Here is a 14,881-nt window from a genome sequence, read left to right on the forward strand (position 1 = left end):
TTCCACCCGCAGTATGTCATTGTTAATTTTGACAACACCTACAAATCTTAGTTGTTTTAATAACAGAATGGTGACAATAAAAGGTCTACTACATCGGCACAAAGCTTTTAGAGGAATAGTTCAACTACAAAATGAATGCGTGTCTTTCGGGTGACGTAGGGCTCTCGTTCTTGTGTAGAACACAAAAGGAGAGGTTTAGCACAATGTCCAAGCAGCTCATTTATATGCAAGTGAAAGTGAATGGAGAATTTTGGTCTTTTTCAAACACATCTATCGAAGAAAACTTGGAAATGCTGTGCAAAAGGATGCATTTGGACTACTTTTATGGTGCTTTTTGTCCTCTTTGAAATCTACTCTTCACGTTTACTGGCATTGCATGAACGATCCTTCAGAACGTTTCCTTTTGAGCTCCACAGAAGAAAATCAGTCACACAGGTTTGAAACAAATGAGTGCGATTAAAGGAAAATTTCAGAGCAATCAAGAAATTAACCAAACTTTCCTTTTTGGATGAGCTATCTCTTTAAAAATATTCTCAACTACTCTTTTAGTTAATTTCTATAAGCATAAGTGGTCCGGTTGTACTGTTCAAACGGCGTCCTTTCCTGTGTTCAGCAGTGGAGGAGAGTTCTGGAATTGCATTGAAAGCAAACAGAAGAGCTGCAGCAGCAGTGCAGGATTTAAACAGACAGACTCTGTGCGCACAACAGAGAAGTGAGCTGAACTATAGCGATTAGCTATCAATGTCTTTAATGAGGTTAGAACTCACTCCGCTGGACTGGCTCTCCATTCAGAGGGAAGGGGACCAGCCTCCGCAGAGTCAGGCTTTTTCTGAGGAGAAGAACACTTACTCATTCCTCTAATCCAGTCTGAGAGACATAACAGCTTGATATCTAACACGCACAACTTCTGCAATTCAGAATACCAAAACAGAGCGCATTTGAGTTACTATAATAAACCTTGCAAATTCATTTCTTTGTTCAGTTTCAAAGCATAACTACGAAGAACGCTGTATAAGAACAACAAAATCAGCAGTTCGCTCCATATTTGACCCAGACCTAATGGCTTTAGGGCTACAGAGATGTTCTGTTCCCTACGGAGAAGCAAAATCAATACTTTTACAACAACAATTCCTGCTGGAAAAGGAAATATAATGTGAGCCTGGCAGGCAGAATATTGCACGCAATGGTGCTATAGTTTTATCTCGTGTGACCCTGATACGATGACGCTGTAATCTTTCTAGTATTTACAGTATTTATATGATAGATGATATAATGTGCGTCTCAGTCTGACTTTCTCTCTTTCAAGCACCTTGTTTAATTGTTGCCAGCTGAACATGGAGTGCAGCATGCCATCCGTGACGGCAGGCACTGCACCGAAGCCAGCAGGAGATAATAACCCAGTACCAGCAGGATAGAATATAGTGGGGCAGTCAGCTAAAAGTAGACCACCACTATCACATTATTAGCATTACAGCACAAAAACAAGACCAGAAGATAGATATACTGCTGAAAATACATACAGCAGGTACTAGATTTAGATTTACGATTCCTAAAATTAGAGTTATTAAAAAAACAGATCACACAATATTACAACTCTGCAATGATTCATGACATGCCGACCCTGTATGACTGACTTTATACTGCAAAAGATCATCTTTTAAAAAAAAGATTTTAAACTGTTTTATTCTCATAATTAAATTTAAAGCCAAAAACACAAACTATACTCTATTAGACCCTACTGTCATTGTATGGGAGAAAAAGACATTCAAAACACCTTCTTTTGCTTTATACAGAAGAAAAAAAGTCATTTATGGTTTAGATCAACATGAAGCTAGAAGAGATGATCATGTTAACTTTCATTTAATATGCATTTTAGTATTATAGTATGTATTAAAGTTTCAAATTGTATTTGTATATTTTCAGGTATCTTAATTGTAGTTGTTATTTTATGTATTACATTTAGCACAACAGAAAACTTGTGTCTGTGGCATCCAGAAACACCTGTCAGATTTTGCTTTAAAACCAGTGCACAAAGTCTGCAGATAACACCTGAATGTACATGCGCGTCACCACTGAGGTGAAAGGTCACGGCTCACCTGTCTCTCTGCTCTGCGGGCTTTTCTGCTCCTCATCCAGCCTCAGGTGGCCCAGCAGATGCTCCAGAACCTTTTCGGGGGCGGCGGGCACGGCAGCGTACCTGTGGGAAACAGAAGAGTCACTGGAGTCCTCCTCTTCGATGGAGGACATGGAGCGACTGCTGCACCAGCCTTCCTCCTCGCCCTCTTCCTCCGTGCCCTCCTCGTCAATGTAACGGAAATACGGCACGTCAAACGTGGGCACGGTAGCTCGGTCGGCGCTGCTGGTGTCGGACGACTCGTCCTCATCCTCGTCTTCCTCCTGTTCCACCAAAGCGGCCGGCATTAACCTGCCGTCCAGGCGCGGGTCCGGGGCCACTGCACGCCTGCTGCCCATGTCGGCATCGGCGCCGACTTACCACATTGACCCCGGAGGAATCGAGGAGACTTGGTGCGACAGCCTGACGTCCCTTCTCTTTGCGCTCTGGAGCTTCTAGTTCAAGCCAAACGGATCCATAGGAAAGAGCGCGCGGCAATGCAGCACATCCTCAGACGAGTGTGTGTGTGTGTGTGTGTGATTGAATGCGAGAGATAATGACTTCGGGGAGATGAGAGATAAAAATAAAGTGACAAAGAGGCAGGGCTGGACAGATTACATGCAAGACGGACTGACAAGAGTGAGAAATGAGAGAGAAAGAGAAAGAGAGAGAAAGGGTGCGTGTGCTCTCAAGCGCCGCTCGCATGTGAGAGCGGGCGTGCGACTGCTTACCTCCCGGTCCAGGAGGAGGAGGAGGAGGAGGAGGAGGGAGCTCTCGGTGACGTCGTCCTCTGAGGCAGCAGCACCTCGTGGCTCCGCTCTCTCTCGCACACACGGACTGCTGCGTCACTGGAGGGCTGCAGGGGGGAGGGGTTACATTATCACCAAGGAGATTCCCTGTCTTCCCGTCCCTGTCTGTCTCCCTCCCCTGATTTCCATCACAATACAGTTTTAAATTAAACAGCCTACATCAAACGGCGCCGTTCAATGGGTCCGTTTTTATCGTGACCCGACACGATGCTACTGTAGGCGCACGGCCGCATTTGTATTATAATGATTCGCCCGTCGAAAAGGTGGATTAATTCAACGAAATTAGTTTGGTTGATATTGCGCAATCATGAGTCGCGATCGGGCTATGCTGAAATGTTACGTGCGGTGAGATGGTTTGATGAATGAATAATGAAAACGTATTTGAGCACAGCCCACCCAAAATATAGCACTTTGTCATTAAGTCACAAGAACAATGAGTGTGACCCTGGACCACAAAACTAGTCATCGGGGTCAATTTTGTGAAATTGAAGTTTGTACATCCTTTAAAGGCTGAATAAGCGAGCTTTACATAAGTGTATGGTTTGTTAGGAGATACAATTATTTGAAATTCTGGAATGAAGGTGCAAAAAAAAAATCAAAATATTGAGAAAACTGCCTTTAAAATCTGTGTGAAATGAAAGATTGTGACGAATTTTACGCATGTTTTATGACATACTTCCAAGAAAAACTAAATATAGAATGAGGAAAATAGAGGGCGTGGCTTTTTTTTCTACTGAGAACTGATTGGAAGTAATAAAGCAGGCGTTTCAGTCAGAAAGAACACTGACAGTTAAAGGGGCGTGATGTCATCAGAAAAGGCCCTTCATTCTAAAGGGGAGGAGCTTTTTCAGAGTTGGACTGGATTAGATTGAATTTTTTTTTTTATACGTTTTTGACCCAAACATATACAACTATTAGCCAATCATAGCAGTGGGCGTGTACTTCTGAGTTTACAATCTGCCACGCCCATTCAAACAGAGGGTTCTGATGAGGGGGGTTAAAAACAGGGCCGATCGAAAATCGCTTATTACTTCTAAATTATGATGTCTTTGATGTAAAGATGTTGATAACATTAACAGCGGAAGACAGAGAAAAGTACAAAATAAAAAACAAAGGCAGTTCATGACCTTTAAATATAAAGCAATTAAAATACTGTTAGAAATAAGACTATAGATACAATAAGATTGTAATTTCATAAAGAATTGCAACATGACGCCTGATTCAAGTCAAACTAATTATGCATTATGAAAGAGATTTCTAAGAATAATATGCACAACTCTGAATTTGATGACAGGCAATTATTTGTCAATAATATGCAAAACATAAGTAAATAATAATAATAAAAAAAGATCCTATTGTTAGGATGCCACAAAATCTATTTTTAATGAAAACAGAATATTCTGTTTCTGGGCCCTCATGAAATATTTATAGATGGCTTGTTAACATTCATTAGAGGGGGTTGCAAAAAAAAAAATGCATTCGAAACCATGACAATTTGGACATATGCATTTTTAACTGGGTCTTTAGTGTCAGATAGCCTACTTTTAGAGATCATTGCATATGTACTGTAGGTTAGCATGTATAAATATTGTGTTTGTGTGAAGGAAACGTTCTGGGACCAACATTTCACTGTTATTGTCCTGTAAAAGCCCTGTCACTTTGCCCTTTGTGCGTTATCAATCTTACACAGCTCTCTGAACACGCTGAAACACACACACACACACACACACTGAGAACAAAGCACTCAATCCATCCCACCTCCAATATTCATATACTCTTAAAACTGAACAGAAATGTACAAACACAATTCGCAGACAGAACCATTGCTGTAAATAATTATGTATACAAAACACAAATGCAAGCTCAAACACTGATTTTTCTAATGCAGACTAAACCCTACAGAAGACTACTGTGAGCAATGCAAAGCCAGAAGAAAATTTGATCATATATGAACACTGTAACGACTCTGGACTCTGAACTCCAATGAAGGGTCTGTTTGCTATAGTTTAGCCAGCATGAGTCACTGGAGTGTGTAAATATGGGTGTGAAATTCTCACGCCTTCCAATAATGCTTCAGCCATCAAAATACAGACAGGATCTCACTGCCACTCCACGAAAACATCCTCATTACAATGATACACCAAGAAAAAAAAAAGCGCATTTCAAGTTAGCGGTAATTAATGGATAGATCATTTAGGGTTTGTGTGTGTGTGTGTGTGTGTGTGTACGTTTTAATGAGCTGGTTTTCATGCTCTCTGTCCCCAGACCACAGCAAACAGCACATCAGTCAATGTGGCGCGTGTGCGGCCGTAATTAGGCAGACAGACAGGCTGGAAGGACCAGCACTTTTCTGCTCTAATTGCCCATTGCACTGAAGTATTGAGAGACCTTCAGTAATCTTGCACACACATACACACACACACACACACACACACACACACATGCAACCCCCACACACGCTCATGGTGATCAGCACAAACTGCATTGAAAAAGCAACAGTCTCAGACACATCTCCCCGGGCAGAAGTTTCTGCTTAGCTTCGGCCTGCATGGCGAAAAGCTCCATTAATGGCAGCGTATGATAAACAAGTCCTGTCCGTATATATCTAGACTCCAGGGGAGGAAATCTGAACGTTTAAATAGTGGCGAAGGAACATTACGTGGCATTTAGTGGCATTAAGACGTGCTAAGGAAGCGAAGTGAAAACCTCTGGGCTGTTAAAAGGCCACCTTCTTCAGCGCGGGCTAGAAGCAAACTCGAATGAGCTGCGGCTGTTTGATGCAATAATCTATTTGTGTCTTTTCCTTCTACCCACAGAGTATCCATTTGCATGTATTTTTTGGAATGGGCACCAGTGACGGCGCTTTTTTTTTAGGCAAAATAAGATACAACTAAACGAAAGTGAAAAACGTAGGAGTTTTCATGATTAAGGCGCAGTCACACTGCATCTATTGTTAGTTATTTAGATGCGTGAAGCACAGCGCACAGAAGTCACTTTCGAACCGAGCCGCTTTCTGTTGGTCAATGCAACAAATTCACTGACTGACTGAATCGGGTGCAAAATCTGTGTATGGGGAAAATCTTTTGTCCTTATGCAATATTCCAAATTACATACATTGGTGTGCAAAAAGTGTTGGAAACCCCTTCCTGATTTTTTTTTTTTTTGTCACATTTAATATTTAAATTAGTTTGATCTGAAACATTAAAGTGTTACAAACATGCCAAAAAAAAATTAGGAAGAGTACCAAAGGTTAAGATAAAATGTGTAGAAAATAGTGTGAAAAAGTGTTTATAATGTTTTAAATATGCATTTTTTTTCTTACAAAAATGCACTGGTTTGCACTGAATAGATTAGCTTTATTCAAATTCTTTTGTGTTATTGAAAAAACAGTCTAAAAGAAGACAGTCATATACACCTAGGATGATAAGGGTGAGTACAAAATGGGCTAATTTTATTTTCTGGGTGAGCTAACCCTTTAAAGAATAATTATTACTTTTTACTCTATGGTTATACCAGTGCAATACAAATTTTCTTGACACTGGCAAAAAAGAAACCAACATGAATACAAATACTATATAGTACACAGGAATATGTACCAGATTCTCTCTTTACCACTGACACTCTTTTTTTATCAGTGACTTATAAAACATTGTTGGAAGTTGAATTTAAAATCCAGTTGACTCTGAAAGTTAAGAAGGCAAGTGCTGGGTACAAGAACCATTAAACAGCGAAATCTCACTAGACTATATACCGCAAGTGTCGTATTTCACAAGAAAAGTTCTTTTTCGACTTGAGAGAAACACTACAATCATGCTAAAAGGTCTCCTGTCCACCCCATTCCCTTCTAAAGTGACTGCATGCATCATGATTGGCTCCTGATGACCAGTTCTGTGATTATACGGGGGCCGCTCTTATTTCAAGCTTCAGTCGAAAGAAACGAAATCGGTCACCTCATACACGGCGTACTGCATATGAGAGGGTTAGATGATTATAACGCATTTATTGAAGCCACCGTTCTCAAAGACTGTCGCAAGACAACATACGTGTGACGTTATGCTGGAGGCGCATTTATTTTATGCTGTCACTTCAGACTTTTGCTTTGTAGCATTAAGCAGCATAACCCCCCCCCCCGAGATCAGATATATATACATATTTTCAATAGCACGTGGATGCTTGTGCCAAATGGATGCGTTGCTATTAAATGAATTATTGATTCTGTGACCATAGCTATTTATCTGTTGCACACCGTAATACATTATTACACAATACAAGCAGGTGGAAAAAAAAAAATCAGGGGGGATGGAGTGGTTTGTTATGGGTCTGAAATTAAAGAATTGTATTGTAAAGAATTAAATAGCGATAAATAAAAAAATATGCATTATGCAATTCTTTCAAAACAGATTCAGAACACTGTGATACAATTAATAGCGCATTTGTGCTTGCGCAATGAATATAAAACAAAAACCCATACACGGATACTTTCTGTTTCATTGCTGCAATTAAAAGAGCATTCTTACTGCATGCTTTTGGATGCGTGTAAATTATATAGGTTATTATTTTTTTTGTCAGGTCTCCTATAGTCTCTCGGTACCTCACAGTCAAACAGCACAGTATGTCAGGGAAGTGTATTTAAAAGTGCATTTAATCATACCTTTTTAAAGAGGTATGCGCAAAAAAATCATGAAGATTTGTGTGGAGTTTGTGCACGCTTAGTACAGAACCGAGTTAACATTAACATTTCATGTGCGTTTGATGTAATACAAATGTAATAAAATGAATAATCCAAAGGGGATGGTAAAGAGGGATGATGGTTTTACAGATGGGATGCTTTTTGTCAATTCGAGCCAAGAAAATAAGCCATTTTAAATATTGCAAGGGCGAACTGTCTAGAGGAAAAACTAAAAATGTCTTTTAAGCAATGGTGTTACAACTGTTCATTTCTTACATTTCTGCTATTACGTTCTGAAAACACTCTTTCAAAAATGAAAAAAGAAATGAATGATGGAAGCTTGCATGAGTACAGTTATGTAAATTGCAAAATGCTTCGGTCACTGAAACAAGGAGCAGAAGCCTCTGGAACGGTGCTATGTTTATGTAGGTGACAAAAAGACAATGTGATATTTTAAATCATTTCCTGGTCTGTTGACATTGCTTTGTGAAGGCTTCCATAATTCCTACCGGAATAAACAAAAAAAGACGTACTTTTTCATACATCTCATTTATAGCTCCTAAGGGCTATATGGATATTTGATGTGGATCTATAACCAAACCCACTGCAAACAGATTAAAGGGTAATAAAAAAAACTAGAGTTATTCTTCATTAAAAACACATTATGCGTGTGCCTAGGAAACAGACCCGCAGTATCTTGCTGATATATATATATATAGCTTAAATTGATGCATTGGGTTCCCTACAAAACCAACACATAAACTAACTTACAGACCAGAACACTGAAAACATGTACTTCTGCTTCAACCCATTAGTTTACTCTAAGTCCTTGCCGTTGCAAATAAGCTCCACATACTATTAAACACAAAAGATTACATCACTGAGGCCGTGAGTGAAAGCAGAGCACGAGCAAAATGTGTGGTATGCACTTGTAAGAGAGATTCTTAAATCAAACAGAAGACCTCTTACAAGTACAACTTCTTTACTCTCATCCCGTCTTTACTTCACAGCTGTCTGCTGTGCCAACACACGTTCACGTCAAGTCCGAAGCGACTAAACGACACGCATAAAAAAATGTAGACTAAGTTTTTTTTGCTAAAACAACTATTAAAGTCTTTGCAAATTTCTATCCGAAATTTTAGCACAATACGAAATGAATATAATCTCACGCTGAGTGAATCACGTTTACATACTGCCTCCAAAACTATCATCTGTCGGAAAAAAGGATCGGGTTTGATTTCGCATTTTCGCATCTGTAGGGCGGCGAATACGAAAAAAAAAAAAAGCCTGTGAAAAATGGTTCAGCTTGTATTTGTGAATCATTATAATTATGTTATTAGAAGCAGAGTGAATAGATACTGTATGCATTATTTTATTAATGGGTTACACCAAAAATTTTTAAAATCACATGAATATTAAATTATGCAGAAATTTCTAACTGAAACAAAATTGCATTTTAAGTGATTTTAACATTTGTTCACATTTTTTTTTCCTTGTTTTATGGATGTTTAGGTATAACTTTTTTTAAGCATACTTTTTTGCTGAATAAAAAAAGATTTTTTTATACTGGGTGCTTTTTAGGTTTCAACAAAATTAAAAAACAAAGCTTTAAAATTAGATGGAAAATGTTTGCATTTTTCCATACAAAAAAAATACAAAGAGCATTCCGAATGAAGATGTTAGGTTATCACTATATTATTTTTAGCTTTGTTTGTATCTCTGTGTAGAAGTAATAATAATAATAATAATAATAATTATAATAAATAAAATGACATCAGTGTAAATCTATGTTTGTTCTCTTCTTGTCACACCAATAAAATCTTTTTGATCATACGGATTAAAACAAGCCAATGCAACTTAAAAAATATATGGATCAAAAGATATTCAATGACAATACATGATGCCAAGAAGTTAAAAATTAAAGCTCCTTATAATAGTTATTAGTCATATTTAGCACAATTTTACTTTTGTTTAAGAAAGGTCAAAGAAATACGCCACAAAGTGCAAGAGTAATTACTGGCTGTGGCAACCTTATGGTGCTCACGTCAGCTCTTCCTGTCATTGTGAGTGGCGGCCCACTATCAGGAAGAGCTGAACCGGGGCTATTGTGGGATCAACCAATCAGAGACTAGTATGAGATTGGTGCCCTTTTTGGTTTTAAAAAGTTTCTCCTGCACTATAGCTTCAGATTTGAATAGAGATTCCCTGACAAAAGTGACATCAAACAATGACTTTTCGATCGAATACAGATAATATCAACATGTAAGGGTGTTGCTTCATAAATCATAACAATAGGGTTATTATAATTGCATCTTCTAAACAAATACACACAGCAAATCCTGCCCAAGACAAAACCAGCATGCATGCGTGATATTTAATATATACATAACATTACGTTTTCATAGAGTGTTTTTACGCTTTTATGTCTACTCATGTTTATGCTATTAATGTTTAAGAACGTTTCACCAAGATATTGTAATGTCTTATTTTATTTAGTTTAATTTTTTTATTTTTTAAATGCAATTATTACTAATTATTATAATTATTATTTTACACTTGTCACAGACACATCCTATTAAAAAAGCAAAAATTAATACTACTTTTTTGGCATAATTTCCACCAGGACCTATATTTTTTCCTCTAATAAACTTTATCAAAAATAAATAAATACATAAATAAATAAATCGTAATATATAAGTAAATATACAATAATAATTATTATTCATTGGTGTGCGTTTAAACTTGTTGATATACAAAACGCTATCTATGAAAATTAGACTTGGCTAAATAAAATCAGCCCTGATTTTGAACTTTTCAGAATCAAAGAGACAGGCCAGAGTTCAGATATCAGAGTTAAAGAAACAGCCGAATAATAACACTGTGTACATGACAGTTATTTTGCGCCTCACCTCAGCAGGCCTTTCGTTAGCTCTGAGCGGGCTGTGTAGAAGGCGGCACCCGTCCTTGGCCAGTCTCTGAACCATCTCCAGTCGGCTGATATCCTCTCTGTCTCGAGCAGCAGCTCCAGGGCCCTGCTGCAGCGCAGGGGACACAGAAAACACATACCTCAAGCCGCAGTCCCACGCCATGAGACGGCGAGCTCTCAAACTCTCTGAGAGTTTGACAGCCCGTCTCGCTGTCTTTGCTCAGGTGAGACTGTGAGGTAGCCGAGGCGGTCACGCTAGTCCTGAGGGTTTAGTGAGCGGGAGGAAAGATTCAAAAAGAGAAGCCTTAGAGACGGCGTAGCCCGAGGGGGAGAGTGAACCTGACTTTTCTCTTTCCTTTGCCCCTCTCTCTCTCACTCTCTCTCGCTCTTACGCACATAGCCAGGGTGGGGGCGACCAGGAAACATCTGGCAGTCCCTCCAAGCCTGAATAGGAAGTATTGCAATCTCCAGAAAACGGGAGAAAGGGCAGCATGGGGTCTAAGAGAGCAGGTTACTGATGGGTTTACCCTTCATGTGAACTAAAAATGTTATAGAATATGTGCACAAGCGAATCAAAAAGTCATTTGCCGTCCACATATTATCTCAGGCAATGAGAAAGAAGAGATTTCTGAAAATCTACGTTAAAACACGTTTTAAAAACGACCCCTTAGTATGTTTGCTGAATCTGGAGAATGTATTTATGCATAATATTCTGTTTGTTTGTTTTTTTCCCATGTATTGACATTTATATCGTGTGAACATGTTTTTCATATATTGTGCAGATATTCTAATAAAATATTTATTATAACAATAATAATAAATACATATTTCTTATCAAGGTGTCTAAGAATTTATTCATTTAAATTAGGAAAATAAAAGAAATAAGGTAAATGTAATTAGAGACTAGTGACTAGTTAGAGCTAGTATTATACAGGTATTACATATACACACACACACACACACACACACACACACACACACACACACACACACACACATACATATACACACTCTTATGTATAACATATAAAGACAGTTCCCGTCAAAACTACAGAATAAAAAATAAATAAAAAATGCAGGGATCAAAGATGTATCCTATTTGGAGTTCCTGCTCCATTTCAACACAAAGGCAAATATCACACGTCCAGAGAAGAAACCTGTGACCTCATTCTCTGAAGTAAGAGAAGGAGAGAGGAATTTGTCCTGAACACACTCAAGTATTTCCATATCAACTCAGCTGGCTATATAAGGAATCAAACCTCACGCTGGACAAATTCAACACAAGCAGAGTCCCTGACATTCTTCAGCACTGCAGCGTAGCGATGAATATAGAAAACAATGGACGGTTCGATTGAACTTTGCTAATTGCGTAAACCTGATAAGAGGGAATTACCAGGAAAAAAAAGGCAAAATGATAAGCTGTTGAGATACCCAACCATGACGAAACAAATGTCCATGGGAACTCTCAAATGGATCAGGCTAATAGAGTATTATCTTTCGCTGGTTACATAAAAAGTCAGGAAATCACTTTTTGAATGCTGAAATCTAACTACAAACTAACTAGGGTGGGTCATGACATAAAAATTACTTGAAGGTATGTTCTGGCGGAGTCAAATAAAGTGCTGAATTTAACTAGCAATCATTAATCATTTAGTTTATATCAATAGTTTATTTTTCGGTTAAATAAGCGCATCATGTTAAGTAAAAAGCACAGAGCTAAGGTGTTTTTTCTTTCGAATTTACAGTGAACAAAATTTATACTACATGTAATAATTGTAACAAACAGTGCACAACTATTCAAATTGTTGGTCTAACTACTGAAATAAAATAAAAACTGTGCATAATTTCTTATAGCTATCTATTGAAAACAAACAACCAAAAAATTATTGCTGGCCATTTTTAGTTAGGCTAACTATTGATAAAGCAAAACCAAAGCTGAACAAGGTAAAAAAACAATTACTGGTCATAATTTATTTTAGCTTGCCTACATATTGAAAAACAAAAAGGCACTATTAAAAGACAAAACTAAAACAAATTTAAAATTTAATTAAAAAAAAACAACTGCAATTGCTGCCCATAACTTTTTTTCTGGTTGGTTTCCTTTTGAAAAAACAACAGCAACACAAAAAAAAATGTAATAATGGTAACAATTTCTTTCAGCTGGCATATCTACTGAAAAATGGTAGGTAAAAAAAAAAAAAAAAAAAAATTAGCTGTATTTTCTTTCTCCTAGTGGTGCATGATAAGCCTACATTCAGTTTTCTGGTCTACTTGATGTTTTGTGTCATCACACGCAGGTATAGATTTTAAGTGTCCTCAAAAAATAGGTTGACAGACTGATATATAATGTTGATCAATATATCAGTATGGGCTTAAAAACAGAAATAATAATTGGCTATAGCAGGGAAAAACCTGTGCCATTTTTCTATATGGAATAATTTTTTTAATATTTTTGGATCTAAGCAGTTTGTGGTAATCCTACTAAATGTAACGGTTTCATTTTAAAGACGTTTTGTTTACATTTATACAATAAAAATGTTGGTTCTGTGTTGGGTTGCCGATTTAAGCGAACCGGCTGAAGCCGAACTGTGAAAAACGCCGGTTTGAAAGCACTCTGGCAAGATGGTGTACGCGTTACAAACATTATTCGTCCTTGTGAAGCTCTGCTATTTTGCCGTCTCGATCACAGTCCCGTCAGATGTGCTGCAGTGAACCATCAGCTATTACACGCCGCACCGTAGAAAAGCTGAGAACCTCACAGTCAGGCGCGAGGCTCTGTCCTGACACACAGTATAGAGTATCCATCTATCTCCAATCACAGGCTCTTTCTCTTTCTGCCAGTTCAAGGGCTTTCTACTGATGACTGAGCTGCGGGAAAGCGGTGCTCAATCAGGGGACATATGGACAGCCCTGGACAGCTGTTAAGCTCAGCAAAACATACATGCACATACACATAAACACACTGTCAGTGTTAAGCCCGTTGCCTCGGAATCTGTTTTCTCATTACCTTGCGCACAGCAGGAGTGGGAGAGGATCCTGGAGTGCTGGTATTGTGCTGCGGACCGCTCTCCTCCATCACTGGAAAACAAGAAATTTACAGCTCAGAACCACCGGAGTGTGATGGACTGTCTGGCTTTGTGCTTTTCTTTGAAGCGTTATAGATTTATATTCCGGTTCGTGCGGAACCCCATCTCGCGCTACTAACAAAAACAACATTACTACAGTTTTATTACGGTAGCACTTAAAAAACCGGGTTCCGCTTGATACAGGGTTATTATGGTGAACTAAAACCCATCAAAAATATTCGCGAGGACGGCCCAGAACTGCCGTGGGCCAAGGCTCATTTAAAATAAACGGTTTCAAAGCGGAAACGTGTTATAGGGGAGTACAAATCTGACGTTCTAGCCGTGTCCTCTAGAGTAAAGAGGAGGAAGACTTTCCAGTGTGTTGTCAGCTTTCGGTTCAAAAGCCAAGTGCTTAACGTATGGGCAGCCTGCGTGCTTTAGAAAGCACTATGAATGCTGAAAGGTATTTAAAGGTTTTAGAGCAACATATGCTCCCCTCCAGATGACGTCTATTTCAGTGAGGACTTGTGTATTTCAGCAGAACAATGAAAAAACCACACACTGCAGCTTTTACAACCAAAATGACGAAAACCTGTATCAGGCAAGAATGAGACCAAATTCCAACACCAAAACGCATAACCTCGATTCCCAGAGGTCTTCAAACTGTTTTGAAAAGAAGAGGAGATGCTACACCATGGTAAACATGTCCCGTGTTGGTATCGGGTGAATTGTTGCTACTTTACAATTTATTTATTTTTATAAAAATGAGAGATCTATTTTTGATGCTACTCTTTGATCTTGCACCTGCCCAATACATTTTGGGATTTTGAATAAAACATTTTAATAAAAGTTTGGCCGAAATGACACGAAACTCTATGATTATAGTTTTAATTTGATTCAAATTTAAAAATTCATCACAACTTTTACAGAATTCTGGTTGTACATGAATACATTTTAAGCAAGTAAAGTTGTAGAAATGAGCATTAATTAATGCTTAATACACATATAATGTGTATAAAAAGTTATATATTATTAATATTATTACTACAAAAATACATTTTGACTTGGGAATATAGCGAAAAGAATTGGGTTAGAGCAAGGCACTTAGAATGAAATGTAAAATGCTAGACGCAAATACTAAACATGTTAATAAGAGTTTAGTGTGAGGGGGGACACTGAGAAAAACGGTCCAAAAAAACATGAGTTGGCATATATTTGGTTTCCAAGAACTATAATTCATAATTAATGATCTCATTTTTATTAACAAACAAAATTTTATAGTAAGGTTTTACCACCAAC

General features: G+C 38.1%; 1 protein-coding gene across 3 annotated transcripts in view; it reads right to left on the reverse strand.

Annotated features, from left to right (window-relative positions):
- rapgef5b (Rap guanine nucleotide exchange factor (GEF) 5b) overlaps positions 1-14,881 on the reverse strand; it is a 47,319-nt gene that overhangs the window by 20,355 nt on the left and 12,083 nt on the right. The window contains exons 8-11 of one of the 3 annotated variants that reach the window (XM_043260840.1): positions 13,525-13,595; positions 10,501-10,623; positions 2,845-2,969; positions 2,097-2,197 (exon numbers count right to left, since the gene is read on the reverse strand). In XM_043260840.1, coding sequence (XP_043116775.1) covers positions 2,097-2,197; positions 2,845-2,969; positions 10,501-10,623; positions 13,525-13,595 — 420 coding nt within the window. Of the gene's footprint in view, positions 1-2,096; positions 2,198-2,844; positions 2,970-10,500; positions 10,627-13,524; positions 13,596-14,881 lie in introns of all 3 variants that reach the window. The other 2 variants (XM_043260838.1, XM_043260841.1) reach the window with 2 other exon arrangements.

The sequence above is a fragment of the Puntigrus tetrazona genome, chromosome 16 (assembly GCF_018831695.1).
Source record: "Puntigrus tetrazona isolate hp1 chromosome 16, ASM1883169v1, whole genome shotgun sequence".
Taxonomy (NCBI): Eukaryota; Metazoa; Chordata; class Actinopteri; order Cypriniformes; family Cyprinidae; genus Puntigrus; species Puntigrus tetrazona.